This window comes from Chiroxiphia lanceolata, chromosome 12 (assembly GCF_009829145.1).
Source record: "Chiroxiphia lanceolata isolate bChiLan1 chromosome 12, bChiLan1.pri, whole genome shotgun sequence".
In the NCBI taxonomy this organism is placed as follows: domain Eukaryota; kingdom Metazoa; phylum Chordata; class Aves; order Passeriformes; family Pipridae; genus Chiroxiphia; species Chiroxiphia lanceolata.
In genome coordinates, this window is record NC_045648.1 from 8,081,054 (window position 1) to 8,096,236 (window position 15,183).

Sequence of the window (15,183 nt, forward strand, 5' to 3'; positions counted from 1 at the left end):
AACCCCCCCAAGGTCACTCAGAGTGAAATGCCAATGACTCGCACCGATTCTTTTTCCCCTTCCTGGAGACGCAGCACCTTTTCCATCACTTCCCTTCTTACTGCAATAAACAGAACTCAGGATTTTGGCTATTGCTGCTGCAGCCACCTGTGAATTTGTGCTGCCACCTCTCCAGTGTTAAGTCCCCTCCAGTTCTTGGCTCTCATTCCTCACTGATGCATCTGAGCAACCCTGGTGTAAAAGACCGTCCTGTGTTTCATTTCTCCTCAGCAAGAAGTGGGCAGCTGAGAGTTTGGTTTGCTCTGCTTTGTGGCAGGGTCCATAACAAAGCTGTCTTCTAACAGCTGAGCTTCTCTCAGGTCAGAGAAATCTCCAACAGCCTCAAGGATTTAAAATAAAAGCCTTACCCAGAGGCTCAGCTCCGGTCTGTGGCATGTTTTCCTGCCTGGATCTGTTTTTTCCTGCCTGGATCAGATGGTGAAGGAGCTAAGGTACACCCGGAGTCAATTGGACTGCAATTTTGTGTAATCAAACTCAAACACATTCCTGAAATACTTTGTTAAGCCTGATACCGGATGTTTATCTGCTGAGCCTATCTGGTAGCTTGATCACAAGCATAACTCAGCTGCCTTGAGACACACCAAACCTCAGCCCAGCTGAGTTGCTGACAAATTTAGCAACCATAAACCCTGGGCAATCCCACAAGGTTAATTAAACGATAAGGAATATTGCTGTTTGACTGAGTGGTGCAGGATCACACCTGGAGTAATCGAGGAGGAGAGGATGCCGCTGTTTGTTCTGCCACCGTCATTTCAGCAGTTCCCTCTCTCCCCTTCCTCAGAGCTCTCTCCTTCCCTGTGACTCAGGCTACAGCAGTTACTCATCTCTCCACATGCACAGCGCCCTGGAAAATGTGACTTGCTCCTTGAGAGCTTTCTCTACGTAGGAAGCTCCAACTCCCAGTAAACAGAGGAACCAAAATGTCTGAAACGAGAGGAAGGATTTTTCCACCCAGTTATATAAAGCAACCATGAGCACAGCTCGGAACAGTTGATGTTACCAGCAATGTAGTGCATGGCTCTTTTGGGATAACACAAGAAAAGCAGGTTTATAAACATCACACTGTGGACAGTTTGTTATCTTATAATTTGTTTCCCTCCAGTGCCTCCCTGACATGGTGGGGTCCATCCACCTTCAAGTGGATTTTGCTGTCCCTGTCACACCCCCCACTTGTGAGGAGGACACTGGGCATTCCTATGCCTCTGAGGGACCAGGGAAAGCCCTTCCCTGCTGCTGGCACAGCCCAAGGGTGGTCCTGGTGTTTGCCACACACAGGTGGCCTGTGGGCCCATGGCAACCAAACCCAGCGTGGTGAAGGCCCTGACACCATTTTTAAGGCCCTAAAGTATTGTTCGTAAATGACTTTTAGTTGCAACACGTTATTACATGACCAGCATCCAGCACCAGCTCATAAGTAGCCTAGAGGGGGCTTTGGCCCTCAGGACCACGGAGCTCCGTATCACTGAGAGGTGAACATGTCCCTCATCTGGAGCCGCTCCCCTTACAGCCTCCCCTGCACCACGGGCGTTGGCTCCGGCGGCAGGGAGCGGCGAGGCTGAGGATGGAGCTGTGGCTCTCTCAGGCTCTGTCATGGCGCCGACGCTCCCGGCCCCCCTCCGGCACTGGTAGCCCCGCCCCCCGCGCCCTCTGCCGCCAATCACCGCTCTCCGCTTGACTGACAGGCCTCCAAGCCAATGGAACTGCGGCATCCCGCCCCGCCGCGCCTTCTCCAGCCAATGGCGCCCGCGCGTCTCCGCTGGCGCGCGCGCTCCCGCCCTCAGCTGCCTTCTGACCAATCGCCGCGCGGTTCTAGGCGGAAGCGGCACTACGGAGGCCAATGGGAGGGCGAGGGCGGCTGCTAAAGGGCGGCGGGCGGCGGGCCCGCGGCAGACGGGCGGGAGCGGCGGCGGGAGGAGTGGAGGGTGCTGTGAGCCCGGCAGGGCCTACAGGTGAGGCGGGGAGCACCTTCCCGCGGGGTTCGGGAGGTGGCCGGGTCTCCCTCCCGTTCTCCCGGCGGTGCGTGGCCGCAGGGGGCTGCCCCGCGGCCAGGTCTCGCCCTGCCCAGGCACCGCGCGTTGTCCTCGCGTGTCTATTGCCCGGGGCGGAGGTGGGTGTCCCTCGGCGTCCGGTTCTCCCCGGGCGTGGAAGCTCTGGGACTGGCGGTACGGTGACAGCCGCCCCCTGCCCTCCCTGGGGGTGTGAAGCTGGGCCGGGAGCTGCACATCCCTGTGCTCGCAGGGAGGGAAGGCCGGGGTGGGATGCTGTCGGGAGCTCAGTGCAGAGCAGAGGGTGGCCCTCGTGTAGGTTAGAGCCAGGGCAGCTGTGCCTCCGGCTGTCACGTCACACTGTTCTCTCAAACGGCTTTTTCTCTGGTGCTCCAGGGTCCTGACCCCGCTAGGAGCATCTCGCATCAGCTTCAGACTCCCTTTTGTTAGGTACTATGTACCTGCTTGTCAGCCTGTGTGATGGGATTGCTCCTTTCTGCACCTTCACGTATGACTTGTGACTTCCTCCAACTCACGTTGGGTAGGTGCATCTATTACAGCTGATGAAATCCCTCACCTGACACTAACTTCTTTGGAGAGGTTTGTCAGCAGTAGCTTTATTCACGCAGTTATGGCTGGAGGGATTGCATTCTGCATTTTCATGCAGGTCTCCTCAGAGAATTCATAACAGCTTCCTCTTATTGTTGATGTACAATTGTCACTGGCCTGGCAAGCACTAAAGATTCCTGTCTGCCTCTTGCAGATTGCTGCTTGGCTTCCACAGCATTGGTGCCTCATTCTGTGACAAATGTTAGTGGCTTGTTAGTCAGCTAACTGGTACAGTATATTCATCTTACAGGCCTTATTTATCACACTCAGCCGCATTTGTAATATTGCTCAGGTTGACATGTTCTAGTCCCTGCTGATAAGTGTCGTAAGACACTCAGTTCAGCTGTTTGCATTTGTGATATCTCATCTTCAGACTTTCTTCGATAACATTTATTTCCTCTGCAGGGAGTTTTGTTATTGACAACTCGTCTCTTGTTGTTGTGTTATCTTTTCTTGGTTTGTCTGTGTCCTCTCTTAGGTGCTTGCTTAGTTCTCATTTCACAAGAGGAGTTTGCATGGGTTCTCCTGTCTCTTGGATCAGTGGACATGCAGCTGTTCTTATTTGAGGCATGGCTTATTTTGGTCTCAAAGTCAAGAGTAAGAACAGTAAGATTATTAAAAGGGAAATCAGAGCTAATGTTTGGGTTCTTCTATTCTCTTGCCTTATTCTTAAAAACAGTTGATTTTGCACAGGAGGTCCTCTATGTTACTGAGTAAATTAGCTGCACAGAAAATGGGGCTGATCTAAAATTGTGCCAAACTGTCTTTTTTAGGGGTGGAGAAGATGGTGAGTTTGGGGATAAGTCCTCCCATCATGCCCAACCGTTTCTGAAGAAGTTAAACTTGAAAATTAATTTATTCTACTCTCGTAAAACCTATATTTTTCTATTCAGGGAATGAATAGCAGCTTAAGCTCTTAGTGTTTCATAAAGCTGCTTTATTAAACTTGTCATGGGAAAACACAGAGATTAACACATTGAAATAGTTGTTCTGGGATGTGGCACTGGGAAAGAAAGATGGCTGAATAACATCCTCTGTCCTTGACACAGGTTGTCCGAATGTACTAAGTTCCAGTTGTACTTCTAGGTGTGATTTGGTGCACAACAGGAAATGGTGGCTTTAGAACAGTGATTCAAACCTTCTGTAGTTTAACCTCCTTCAATAATGGAAATGGCCTGGGTGCTGCTGGATTCACATTGTCCTGTTATTCCCCTTTTTTGCTCTGTATCTCTTGCCTCCTCTACTTTCACTCTGCTGGCTCTGGCAGTACCAGAACTTGGAATAAGTTAACAAAGAACAGGGTTTAGCAAAGTCTCTGGTAGGGGTCTAAGTGTTGGGATCTTATAATAAGATGGGTGCTTATAATTCCTATTGCAAGGTATAGCCTGAAACTGGTGGTTTGGACTTTCCAGCAACAGCCTAAATAACCAGAGTTTTGCTAGTATATTGGAGTCTTCATCTTTGCTTTTGAGTTTCTCTGAAACAGTGTTTTGTGAGGTGTTATAGCTCTGAATTGCTATTCTTAGGGTGCTATAGAGCAATTGATCTTCTGTGCAAATATTTGCCCTTCTTCAGCCTAAATATCTTGCAAAGTTTAAATTTATATACAGTTAAACAACTGATCAAACTCAGCTGACTGACTGCAGTACCAAACAGTTGATTTAATTTCAGTGTGCAAGGGCACATTGTCCTTCTTGTGGAGAAGCAAAGTCCCACTTGCCCAACATATATGGGTGGCAGTGATGCTAACCCAGTCAGGCAGCTAACTCGGCCTCTTCTGGCTCTGGGAAGGCTTGTATGCCCAAGGGCTTGTCCTTTCTTCAGCTGTATCTCTTCAGCTGTATCAGTTGACTTAATAATAAAGATTGTCTCTGACTGCCAACCTTGCTTTGCCGATATCAGGCAGCAATAATTGAAAATGCTTTGCAAAGCAGTTCTGTACAAACCAGATGCTTGAAGTGTTTTTGTGCCTGTGCCCCGTTAGAGGTAACGGCAGTGGAAGGAGGTGTCACAGATTTTTATCTGTACCTCTGGATTGACCAAGAAGTGCAGTTGCCTTGCACTTACTCTGCTGTTGAGAAACACTTGTTTCCCTTCGTCGTGTGTTTGATCTGACTAAAATAAATGAGAGTGACAACTTTCTCTACTAATATGGACTGAGCCCTTGCAAAGACCATTCCGAAATGTCTTACGTATTAGTTTCAAGTAACAGAGGTACAGCCCTATTCAGGACATTCTATCCTCAAAAACGTAGTACAGGCTCCTCAAAAGGGGACAAAAGACTGCTATTGAGAGAGTCACTCTTCAATAATTTGTCCTGCTTCTAAACTTAAATCTTCAAAGATGCTTTTGCATAGAGCTGCAGGTTCCAGAAAGGTTATGCTGAAGGTGTTCAAGCCTGACTGTCCCTTAACTGGAACACCCAGTTCTGTGAAGGTTGGGCATATGTGACTATGAAAGGTTGCACTAAGTGAAATAAGCAGATGCACAGTCACAGTGAATGTCCTTGTAACAGGTAAGGACAAAATGTCCTAAGACGTATGCCTATAATATCCCTAGCCTCTCACTTGGAATTCAGCAGGAGAGAAGGCAATGTAGCTCTTCAAACGTGGAGCTGCTGGTAACTGTTTTAGTTGGCATTCTGGTAGAACCCGAGTACTTGGCAGTGGTGGTAATTGTGTGTTGGTCAGGTCCTGTCTCTTTGTATGTAGTTCTTCTGTCCTGAAATGTTGTTGCTTCATTTTCAATGTCACTACATGAATTGGACTTCTCTAGTGTGAGCCTTCTATCAGTCATGGACAGACTCTGAGAGAATGACTCTACAAATCTTCTGTTCCCCGGTGGAGAGGAGCTGCTCATCAGGGAAAAAAAAAAATGTGTTTGAAGGCCTCAGTCAAGTGGCACCTCAGCTTAGGATCATGTTCAGATATAGGTGTTTTCAGACTACTTGAACTGGACCAGTCTTGAATAAAGTTCTCTTACCTGTGTTGTGCTTTGGGATAGGTGGTCTTTCCTTGCTCTGCAGCTGGTCTGGTGTGGAGCATGTTCCCTACTTGCTTGTCTGTGCACCCTGTGGCTGAGCAAACAGCTGTGATGTGCTTGGACTTTGAGCTGCTCCTCCAGTATGAAAAGCTGACCTCTGTGACTGGGGATGGAGGGGTTGGAGTTGGAGGGTAAATGAGGCTTTAACAATATGATGCCGTGCTTCAAAATATAGTGAGGGAATAGAGCAGACTCCTTGGGGATGTTGGTCTGTAATGTAGTTTTTATTAGCTCTCCCAGCTCTATGGCTTGATGCTGGGGTCATTCCCTCAACTACTGAGCATGGATTGTCAGGTTCTCTACAGCCTGTTTACTCCACTTCTTCCCTTGAGCTTGATGCTGCTCACTGGCAAAGGGTTGTGTGATAAGCAGCTAATGCTGTAAGGCTGTGGAAAAGTGTTACCCAATATTTCTCTCTGTATGCAAAACTAAGCTTGACCCCTTGTACAAGAAGCTGAAGCTTTGCCCTGTAGTTCCATAAGGCAGTGGTCAGGGTGTGACGGTCCCAAGTCTCTGTATCTTATCTTAAAGGAAAGGCTTATGTTATCTAGGCAAACATGGTTATTTGATTACTGCAATTAATTGATTTCAGTGAAGTCAGAGCCTTGTTCTGTGTTAGTTTAATCATGTTCATCAGGGGTGTGCAATAAAAGCTAATGCAGTAGTTTTCAATCCATCTGAGACAGAGGAACCAGATAAAGCAACATACGTGGAGTCTACATAGCAACCTCTTTGGGTAATACACAAAAGCTGCCCGTGGGTCAGTTGAACTATTTTTGATTAGCTAAAATGATATTGTAAAGAAACAAAGGCAGTTCCTGTAGTTGGAAGGAAGTGAAATTCAAGGCTCATTTGACTGTGAATTGCCCTTTTTGGAGAACTGAAGGACCTAAAGAGCCTTCGGCCCTGTTGGCTGTAGAATTATTCTCAGGTGCTTCTTAGGTAAGTTGCCTTGGGATGTACACCCAGCCCTCTTAGGTGGTTGATTTCTGCTCTGAAGATGTAGGATTCCTCAAAGTCAAAAAGGAAAAAGCTCCAGTTAAATGCACCTGTCTTTCTGCACTGATGGTGCCTTGTGCTGGGAACTTTATCCCTGTAACCTCACAGTACCTCTAAACTTAGTATGAGCCAAGTATTGTAATTCATGAAAAGGTCAAATTCCAGTGAAGGCACCAGCCAAGAAATTGTTTTTGGAACAGGGTGTAAACAATACTTGCTGGTGTCTGTACTTGCCAACCAGCCAAATCCTGGCCTGGGTGCGGGCTCTGGCACGAGGTGGAGGGATTTGCACCAAGGACTTCCATGTGCTGTCCAAGTAGTGTTCTTTTAAGCATCCTCGTGAGGGGACATGTCAGTGTGCCCTCTCTGTTTGGAGATAAAATCTGTCAGATATAGGACAACAAAACCATGGGGGGCTTTGCTGGACTCCTGAGGACTGCACTTTATCTCTCGTGGCCACATCTAACCCTAAGCTTAAGTGCTTGAAGTGCTCAGCTAATTCTTAATTATACCCTCTGTGCTCTGAGGTCTGAGACTTAGTTGGCTCTTTGAAATGGCCAGAAGTACCCAGTGATGCATCAAGATGATCTCAGCACTTGTTTCACATGTTTTTCTTTAAGCCACCACCAAAGGTTATGGGAGGTTTTGCTCTGGATAAGCTTGGGCTGGGTACATGCCAGTCTCAAGATAAGTGGTGTTGTGACTTGCTTTGTGTGCTTAAGCTGATGAGGTATAGTGCTGGCGTGGCTCTAAAATACTTATATATATTTAATTTTCTTGAAATAAAGTAGCAGTTTAGACTTGACACTTTTCCATGAAAAGAAAATCATTTCTTTATACAAGTGCTGGGTAGAAGGAAGGATATGGGACTGTGCAATAAAGCTTTCTTCATGATTACTCTTGAACAGGTTCCTGTAGCGGTGTAGATTGTGTGCCTTCAGACTGCCTTCTGGTACTTTACAAAAAGTCTGGCAGCCTTTCCCATCAGGACACATGCTTCAGAGCCTTTCCCAGGTATATTCATTTTCATCTGGATGGTCTCAAAACATCTTCCTCTGCATTGAAACCCTTGAATGCTCAGTAATGTGACATTTCTGTACACTTCCTGGAGTGAGATTTGAGTAATATGCATAAAACTTTCCTTTATTTCAAAAACTGTGCACTGCTCTGGCTTTCAAACCTCTCTTAAATAAAGTTCCCTTCTCCATAACATGGTTCTAAATATCTTACCTGGCAGTGACAGGCCTGTAATTTCTGGTTTTGCAGTGTATCTTTCAGAAGAGGCATTAGGTTTGGTTGATATTAAAGACAATTAATTTCCTAGAAACATTCCCCAAAGAACTAATTTCAGTGAAACAACCATCCTTCTTTGCCCTTCAAAGAGGTGGTAAAAAAAAACTTACTTCTGATCTTCCTAGGAACAACTCTTAAAGTAGGGGGGGTTTGCTTTTCTCTTGTCTCACATACTTGCTTTGAGTTTTATTCCCCAAGTGGACGCTAAAAATATATTAAACCAGTCCAAGAAATGTGTGGTGCCTTACTTAACAAAGTCTGTCTGCTTAGTCTGTCAGAAGCAGCTTCTTTGACTCTTCTGAACCTTTGTGGGTAAGAGAGTATTACACTACTTGGTGGAAGCTGTAAAAGCATCAGAAAGCAGATTTTTAAAGACTTTCAATGTTGACCAGGCATGCTTCACTTTGGTGTCCAGCTGAGCTCTGAGAGCACCAGTGAGCCAGAATGCTGACTGGTGGGAGGGCAGCTATGAGGCTTTTGTACTGAGCTGCCATTCCTGGAAATGGCATTCCTTCAAGATTCTTCAGTCAATGTAATGGAGCATAAAATATCTTGCTAGTGGAGTCCCTTTCAAAGAGGCCTTTGCTCTTGTCTGTTCCATGTAGCTGCATCTTTGCTTTAGCCAGAAGCATTTCTAGTGAAATGAGGCTTTCAGTGGCTCATTAAAAGGCCTGAAGGAAGGACCCTGTGGGAATGGCTTCCTTTAATGTCTTTGCTTTTTTAATGTTGGCTTTCCAGTATGCACAGTCAGACTCTGCTTCCATGGGTGGAGGAGCTGTAATGCTTGGTAGTTAACAAATCCTGATTGTGCCGCATTGAGTCACAACATAAAGTGACTTCTGTCTTTGGAAGAGTTTCCTCTCCACAGGAAACCTGTAACTGAAACGTGTACAGGTCCTGGATTTGTTGACAGTTGTGAATTCACTTACTATACAAGTAAATATTTTGATGGCTTTTCCAAAACCTAGTGTCTTTGAAAGGATGGTAAGGAATTTGCTGTAGCTCTACTGGCTTTTGTTGTGCTTGTTTCTGTTCCTGTCTGGAAAGGGGAGACGTGGGGTTTTTTTTTCTCGTTGTACTTGTACAGGTGAAGTGCACTCTAGCAATAGTGCTGAAATGTTTCCTGCAACATGATTTTCAGCTTTTTGTGATGAAAGGGGAAATGAAAAGACCACCAATTCAGCACTTGCTTTCCAGTGATTGATTTTAAACATAGCTCTCAGTCACAATTGGGACTTAAGAACGTTGCTTAAAAGGGCTGTTGGTCTTGGGGGCTGTCATGCCTTTTTTAAGTGATTCTTTAAAAAAAAAAAAAAGGTGTAATTAAGGTTCTTCAAAATAACATCCTTGGGGCCAAGAGTTTCAAATTCTTTGTGTTCCTCAGTGTGGATCTCCAACCCTGTGATGGATGTAAAGGCAGGCTTGATTGCTTCCAGTGGTACACTTACTGCCTCTTGCTAGTTTTGTCTAAGCTACCAGAAGTGAATCCAGTGTTCTGCATACAGAAAGGACCAAATGTTTGTCCATTTAAATTAGTGCTGACCCTGTTAGAGGATATTCTAGATTAAAATTTGTCTGGCTCGACACTGTGGTTATCTGTCCTTTTTCGTAAACAGACAAGTTTATTGGGTCAATGCAAAAAGGGTTTAACAAAACAGAAGCAAGGTGACCTTATCCCAGCTGGTAAAGAGGGAGGCATTTGTCCGATGTGATTAGAGGCAGAGCTCAAATTCATTTTATTAAGCTAAACCCTTGAAATTTTAGAGCAGAGTGCCTTGACTCAGCCCCTGCAAATCTGCCCTGGCTGAGATGGGTCTGTTTAGGTCTTCAGAAATACCAAACTGTAGAGGAGGTACCTGAAGTGCCACAGCTGGATCCATAGGGCTTGGAGTTTACCAATCTAATCTTCATGGACTTAGATCCGTTGCTTAAATAATCACTGCAGATACCTGTGCAACTGCAGCAGCAGTGCCAGCTTTGTGTTACATCTACAGACTGATCTGAGCTTTTGGGTGAAGATCCTGACAAGTACATGATCCTCTAGCACATGTTTGAGGTGCGTAAGTTCAGTGAATGTGTGTTTAGACTGTCTTAAAATGGAAAAGTACTAGTTCACAAGTGTCAAAGCATAATCCTGCCTACCAACAGCTGATTTTTCTGTAAGTAATATCAAGCTGTTTTAAGGGAGTGACAGGCTAAAATGAGATCTAAAAGTATCAGAGAAGACATGGTGTGTTTGTAATCTGAAGATTATATGGCAGAGAGCATTCTCAGGGAGATAGGGCTTAGCTGGATCAGTTACACTGAATCATTAGTACAAAATCCTAATGACTAATTGTGCCCAGGTTTATTTTTAACAAATTCACTAAGGTGAAAGCTGTAAATGGCAAACTAGCTTAAAATCCAGGTGGCAGGAAGGTCTGGGATAAGTCTTGTATTAGTGTCTCATAATTTTCTAAATAAAACAATGAAAGGAATATGTTAACAGAACTCCTGGGAGTTTCAGCTGGGGAAGATTTGCTCGAGCACCTGGTTGTCCTGGAGTTCAGGAACTTGGTCTGCTCTTCTGCCACTTGTGCCTTCCCTGGGGAAGCCATTTCTGTAGTTTGCCTGTTGTCTCCTACACAACTGCTGGTAGGGTTGGTGAAAATATGCTAAGTATGGATGTGATAGAGCTGAACGTTTTGCTTGAACTCTTCACTGAGATATGTGATGCCACTGTAATCTTCTGAGTAGAAGATGTCTTTTTGTGGCCCACTTTGCTCCCTTCTACTGTGAAGCTCAGGATTGGAAAATAAAAGCTTTAAAGCTGTCCAAAATTAAATGTCTCTTCTTTCCTCACCTTCTGTTCTGTGATGCATATGGTTATGGTGGCAGAAACTTGCAGCTCTTCAGCACACTGTTAATCAATAGCTGATGTCATTTGTGTTTTCTTCCAAGGGATTTTGGTGTAGCTGCACTGAGTACAGAAAGTACTTCTGATGCTCTTCATTCCTGCTAGGAAGAATAAAGCTTTGATATGGTCTGTCCTGGTGGTGTGTTTTCCATTTGGAAGCAGCAGCTGTGGTAGGGAGCAGACAGTTCTGGAGCTTTTCCTGGAAGCTCTGATTCCCCATCGATTTGTTGTGCCTGTAGGAAGCCAACTCTAATTGTAAATATCACTTACGCTTTTATGGTCACAGGCTGAAAGCTCTGTCCTTTATTGGCATCATCAAATTCTTGTAACAAGCCTTCTTGCATGTGCACTAGTATTAATTAGGTGGCTGTGTCTGAGCCTCCTGTGGCTCTCACGGTCTTGAAGTGTGATATGTTGTAACATCTCAAAAAGCAAGTGTGGGAACAAGCAGAGACTGTTTACAAGCTTCCATCTGTAGGAGTGAGCTGCCTTGCTAAGCCTGAATAAAAGTAGCAGGAAACTTCTTTCAGTCTGGCTTCACACTTCAGTAACAGTGTAGATATTGCAGAAAGTTGAGTAAAACAGCATCCTGTTAATTCTGGTCTTTTAAATACAAAGGGATTAGGGTAGTTCTTCTAATTCGGTACAATGCTGCACTGTCTTGCAGAGATGGGGTCTGTCTCTGCTCATGAAGGTGTATTTACATGCTGCAGATGCATTAATATGCTGTAGGCAAATGATCTAGTCTGGAATCTGTCCACGGGCAAGAGATTTCTGATGCATATGTATCACAGTTGAAGTGGTTATGACTGACTACACAAATCACTAGCAATGTCTGTGGTGAGACCTTTGTGTAAATTTGTGTTTATCTCCAGCTGAGAGATGCAGCTTTATCAGTAATAATCAATTTGCTTTTCTTCCCTTCACAGGGTAACTCCTGTAGCACGTGGATCCAGAAGGTGACAAGTCTACTGAGGACTGGCAGGTTTTTTTCTGGCTTGAGGAAAAATTGAAATTGGTAAGACTTGGCTTGTTGGTTGATATCTTACTTGGGTTACCCATATGACTGAGGAAAGACTGAGGGAAAAACCTGCCCCTTCAACAACAACTGCAGCCAGCTGTTTGAACTGTGTGTTCAAAAAAAGCTGGATCAGTTTAAAAACTTGATTTCAAGCCAGAAGGATATATTTTCTTTTTTTGGTTCTTTTCCCTGCCTCTGTTCCTTTACTCTGAAGCCCTTGAAAGACTAGATATTAATCTAGTCCTTCGTCTGCAGAACTGCAGTGAACTAAAAGAAATGCTGAAATTGCCAGTACATAAAGTAACCACCTTAAATGGAGGCAGGATTTAGTACCAGTATTCTCATGGAATTGTAAAACTCAGGCTGAGGAACTAACACAGTAGTTCTTTCAGGTTCTCATTTTCGAGTCTGTCTTGTACATCTGTGAAGAAACATACATCTAAAGCTGCTAAGGTGTCTTTGTAGACTGACTTTTCACCTGGCTTGTTTGAGCTGTGGGTAGTCTTGTGCAAGATCCTGAATGCACTGACTGGCTGCAGACCAGGGCTTGACACCTGAGACACTGGTGCACTTGTAATGCAGCACTGATTAGGAATAAATCTCCTTCCCAGCTGATCACCCAGTTTCTATTTCTTCTGTTGGTCAGGGTGCTTAGAACAGTACCAAATAAATTTCCCTTCATCTTGAAAGTTGCTAGTCTGAGTTGATATGCTAGGATTTCTTAGCAGTGTTGACTAACAAATTTAGTTGGTGAGCACAGTTGTGTATTTTACATGACAGTTGATACTCACATCCAACAGTGTATTTCTAAAAGCTTTTATTTTCTTTTTTTTTTATCTCCAGGCTCAAAATGAGTGCAATATTGGAAACCTCTGAGCTGCCAGCAGTGTTTGATGGGGTGAAGCTGGCTGCAGTTGCCGCTGTGCTGTATGTTATTGTTCGCTGCTTGAATTTAAAAAGCCCAACTGCCCCTCCTGAACTCATTTACCAGGACTCTGCTTTGGCCCGCTTTCTACTCAAATCATGCCCACTTCTGACCAAAGAGTAAGTACATTTTTTCCATGTTGACCTGTATTATAGGAATAAGAGCTGCACTTATCTGTTCTTCTGCCTAGTGTGTTTCTTAAACCTGGGTGCAAATAAATCGGTGCAGGGTGCAATCTTGATAAAATAAACCTGTTCCAAGTCAAGCATTTCATTATTGCTGGTGTCCCAGGTACCTGGAGTTAGGGCCAACCCTTGTTGTGCAGGGCTCTCCACAGATGCAGTCAGCACTTGTTCATGTTCTTGTACTCCTTTCTCTTAGGGAGGAAATCTCTTGGGGGTCACAGGGAGGAAATGGTTTTTATGCTGTGTCAGTGTGCTTATAATGAACACAGGGGTGGCTATTAGTTTTAAAGTGCCTACTCCTATTTGAAGTGCCTTAAGTTGATTGAAAACTAATTAAATGTATTACTGGGTAGAGCACATCATAACTAGTTTAATAAAGTGATGACATACTGACCAGCTCTAAGGCTGTTGCATTCACTTCAAATTGACCTTATGTCAGCTGTGTATTTGAGCAGGCTGATCCTTGACTCTCCATTCTAGGACCTCCAGAATCAGTGCAGCAGCTTTTATCTTCACCAGTAACCTTCACCAATAATAGGAAGCATTTAGTACAATTTCATGAGCATTTGGAGGGACAAGGACTTTGATTACGGTATTTATCTTCTGCAATCACTTTGAAAACTTGCAAGTCCTATTTAGAAGCCCTAAATACATCAATTTTCTAGTAAGTGCTCAGTGCAGCTGCATGAACTTTCCTTTTGGATCTCAAAAGTCAAACTGACTTAAGGATAGTCATTCTAGAGGAGATGAGAGAGACTTTTAGCATTGCTGTGTTGGGTGCCTTGATTACATAAGGTGTAAGATATGAGGTCGTGGAGTCTGTAAACTTTTAGAGGAAACAAAGCATTATCTGTTTCTAAATTGGAACCCAAAGAGAGTTCTGTGATGCACTCCAGGTTTGGTAGTAATGTGTGTTTGGATTCTTGATTATGTCCACTGCCTCAACTGCAAAGCAATTACGTACCTAAAAAATACATTAAGAAAGTTCAAGTTACTTAGTACCTTAGACACTTGCCATCTCAGTGTAGCAGTCATAGTCACTGAAGGAGAAAGCATGAAGCTGTGCTGATTACCAGTCTTGAAGGCATATTAGTATCAGCTTATCTTTGGAAATGGATTGGAAGCTAATTCAGAGTCCATATTACCCCTATTTCAGCTCTTCTCACAGCACAGGCTCTTAGCACTACTTTATTACAGCCATGTTTTTGACTTTCAGTTGGAGAACAAACCATACCCTAAAGAGTGAAAATGCAGAACATGTACTGCAATTTTTAGACATCTGTTGTGCATTAATTGCAGGTGTGAAGAGCTGCTTGCAGAACCCTGGTGTTGTGTTAATAGTGTGCAGTTGTGGGTTGTTTTCTCTGGATCAGCTGAGCTCAGGCTTGCCAACTTCTCTGAAAGCTGCAGCAGTGATCTCCAATACATGGTTCTTGGGTAGAATATTGTCTGAAAGGTTTCCATGACCCCAGGAAGCAAATTCAGCTGAAACAAGTTAGAACAACGTGTCAATAGGTAGTTGTTCAGTCCTCTTACCACTGTTCCTCTGTTAAGGAAGACAGGAATATAATTGCTGTTGGGGATTGAAAGGATTTATAGGACAGACAGCTTTAAGATGATGTATATGTGGGTTTTTTTTTTTACTACTGATGTTATCAGGGACTTTTTTCAATACAGAAACTAAAAAAAAAAAATCAAAGAAATCCTGTCTTTAGGCATGGAAGTCACCTGGGGACTAAAGTGGAACAAATATATTTAAATTCCTGCAATTATGCATGAAGTAGTTTGCAGGACTAATTAGCAAAAAGCTGTGTGAAAACAGCTTGTGCCATACTCCACTGAAAAATCTTGCAAGGCTTTGATTACTTGCTAATTATTCAGAGTGTTAGGAAAGCTGATTAAGCAGCTCTTTTCAAATTCTACCATGAAAGCAAAATAAGTAGCCCAGCAATCCCTTTTGTTATATCAGTACTGGGTTTGTTGTCAGATCTGTTATATGACCAATTCTTCTCTACAGAAGAATGTTCACAGCTGTGAACTGGCTTTCAGACCTGGTTTGTTCAGCTTCCTTACACTTCAGGGAGGAAAGGGTGAGGGTACTGCTGGGAAAAACAGGGTGGCAGAGAGAAAGCAGAAATAAGCAAAGTTATTCTATCCGTGCAGGTGTT

General features: G+C 44.2%; 1 protein-coding gene across 2 annotated transcripts in view; it reads left to right on the forward strand.

Annotated features, from left to right (window-relative positions):
• The first annotated feature begins 1,946 nt into the window (after window positions 1-1,946).
• The window catches only part of ABHD2 (abhydrolase domain containing 2, acylglycerol lipase), a 38,714-nt gene continuing 25,477 nt past the window's right edge, over window positions 1,947-15,183 (forward strand). The window contains exons 1-3 of one of the 2 annotated variants that reach the window (XM_032700121.1): window positions 1,947-2,009; window positions 11,814-11,902; window positions 12,749-12,949. In XM_032700121.1, coding sequence (XP_032556012.1) covers window positions 12,756-12,949 — 194 coding nt within the window. In that variant the 5' untranslated portion in view covers window positions 1,947-2,009; window positions 11,814-11,902; window positions 12,749-12,755. Of the gene's footprint in view, window positions 2,010-2,451; window positions 2,587-11,813; window positions 11,903-12,748; window positions 12,950-15,183 lie in introns of those variants that run through there. The other variant, XM_032700122.1, reaches the window with a different exon arrangement.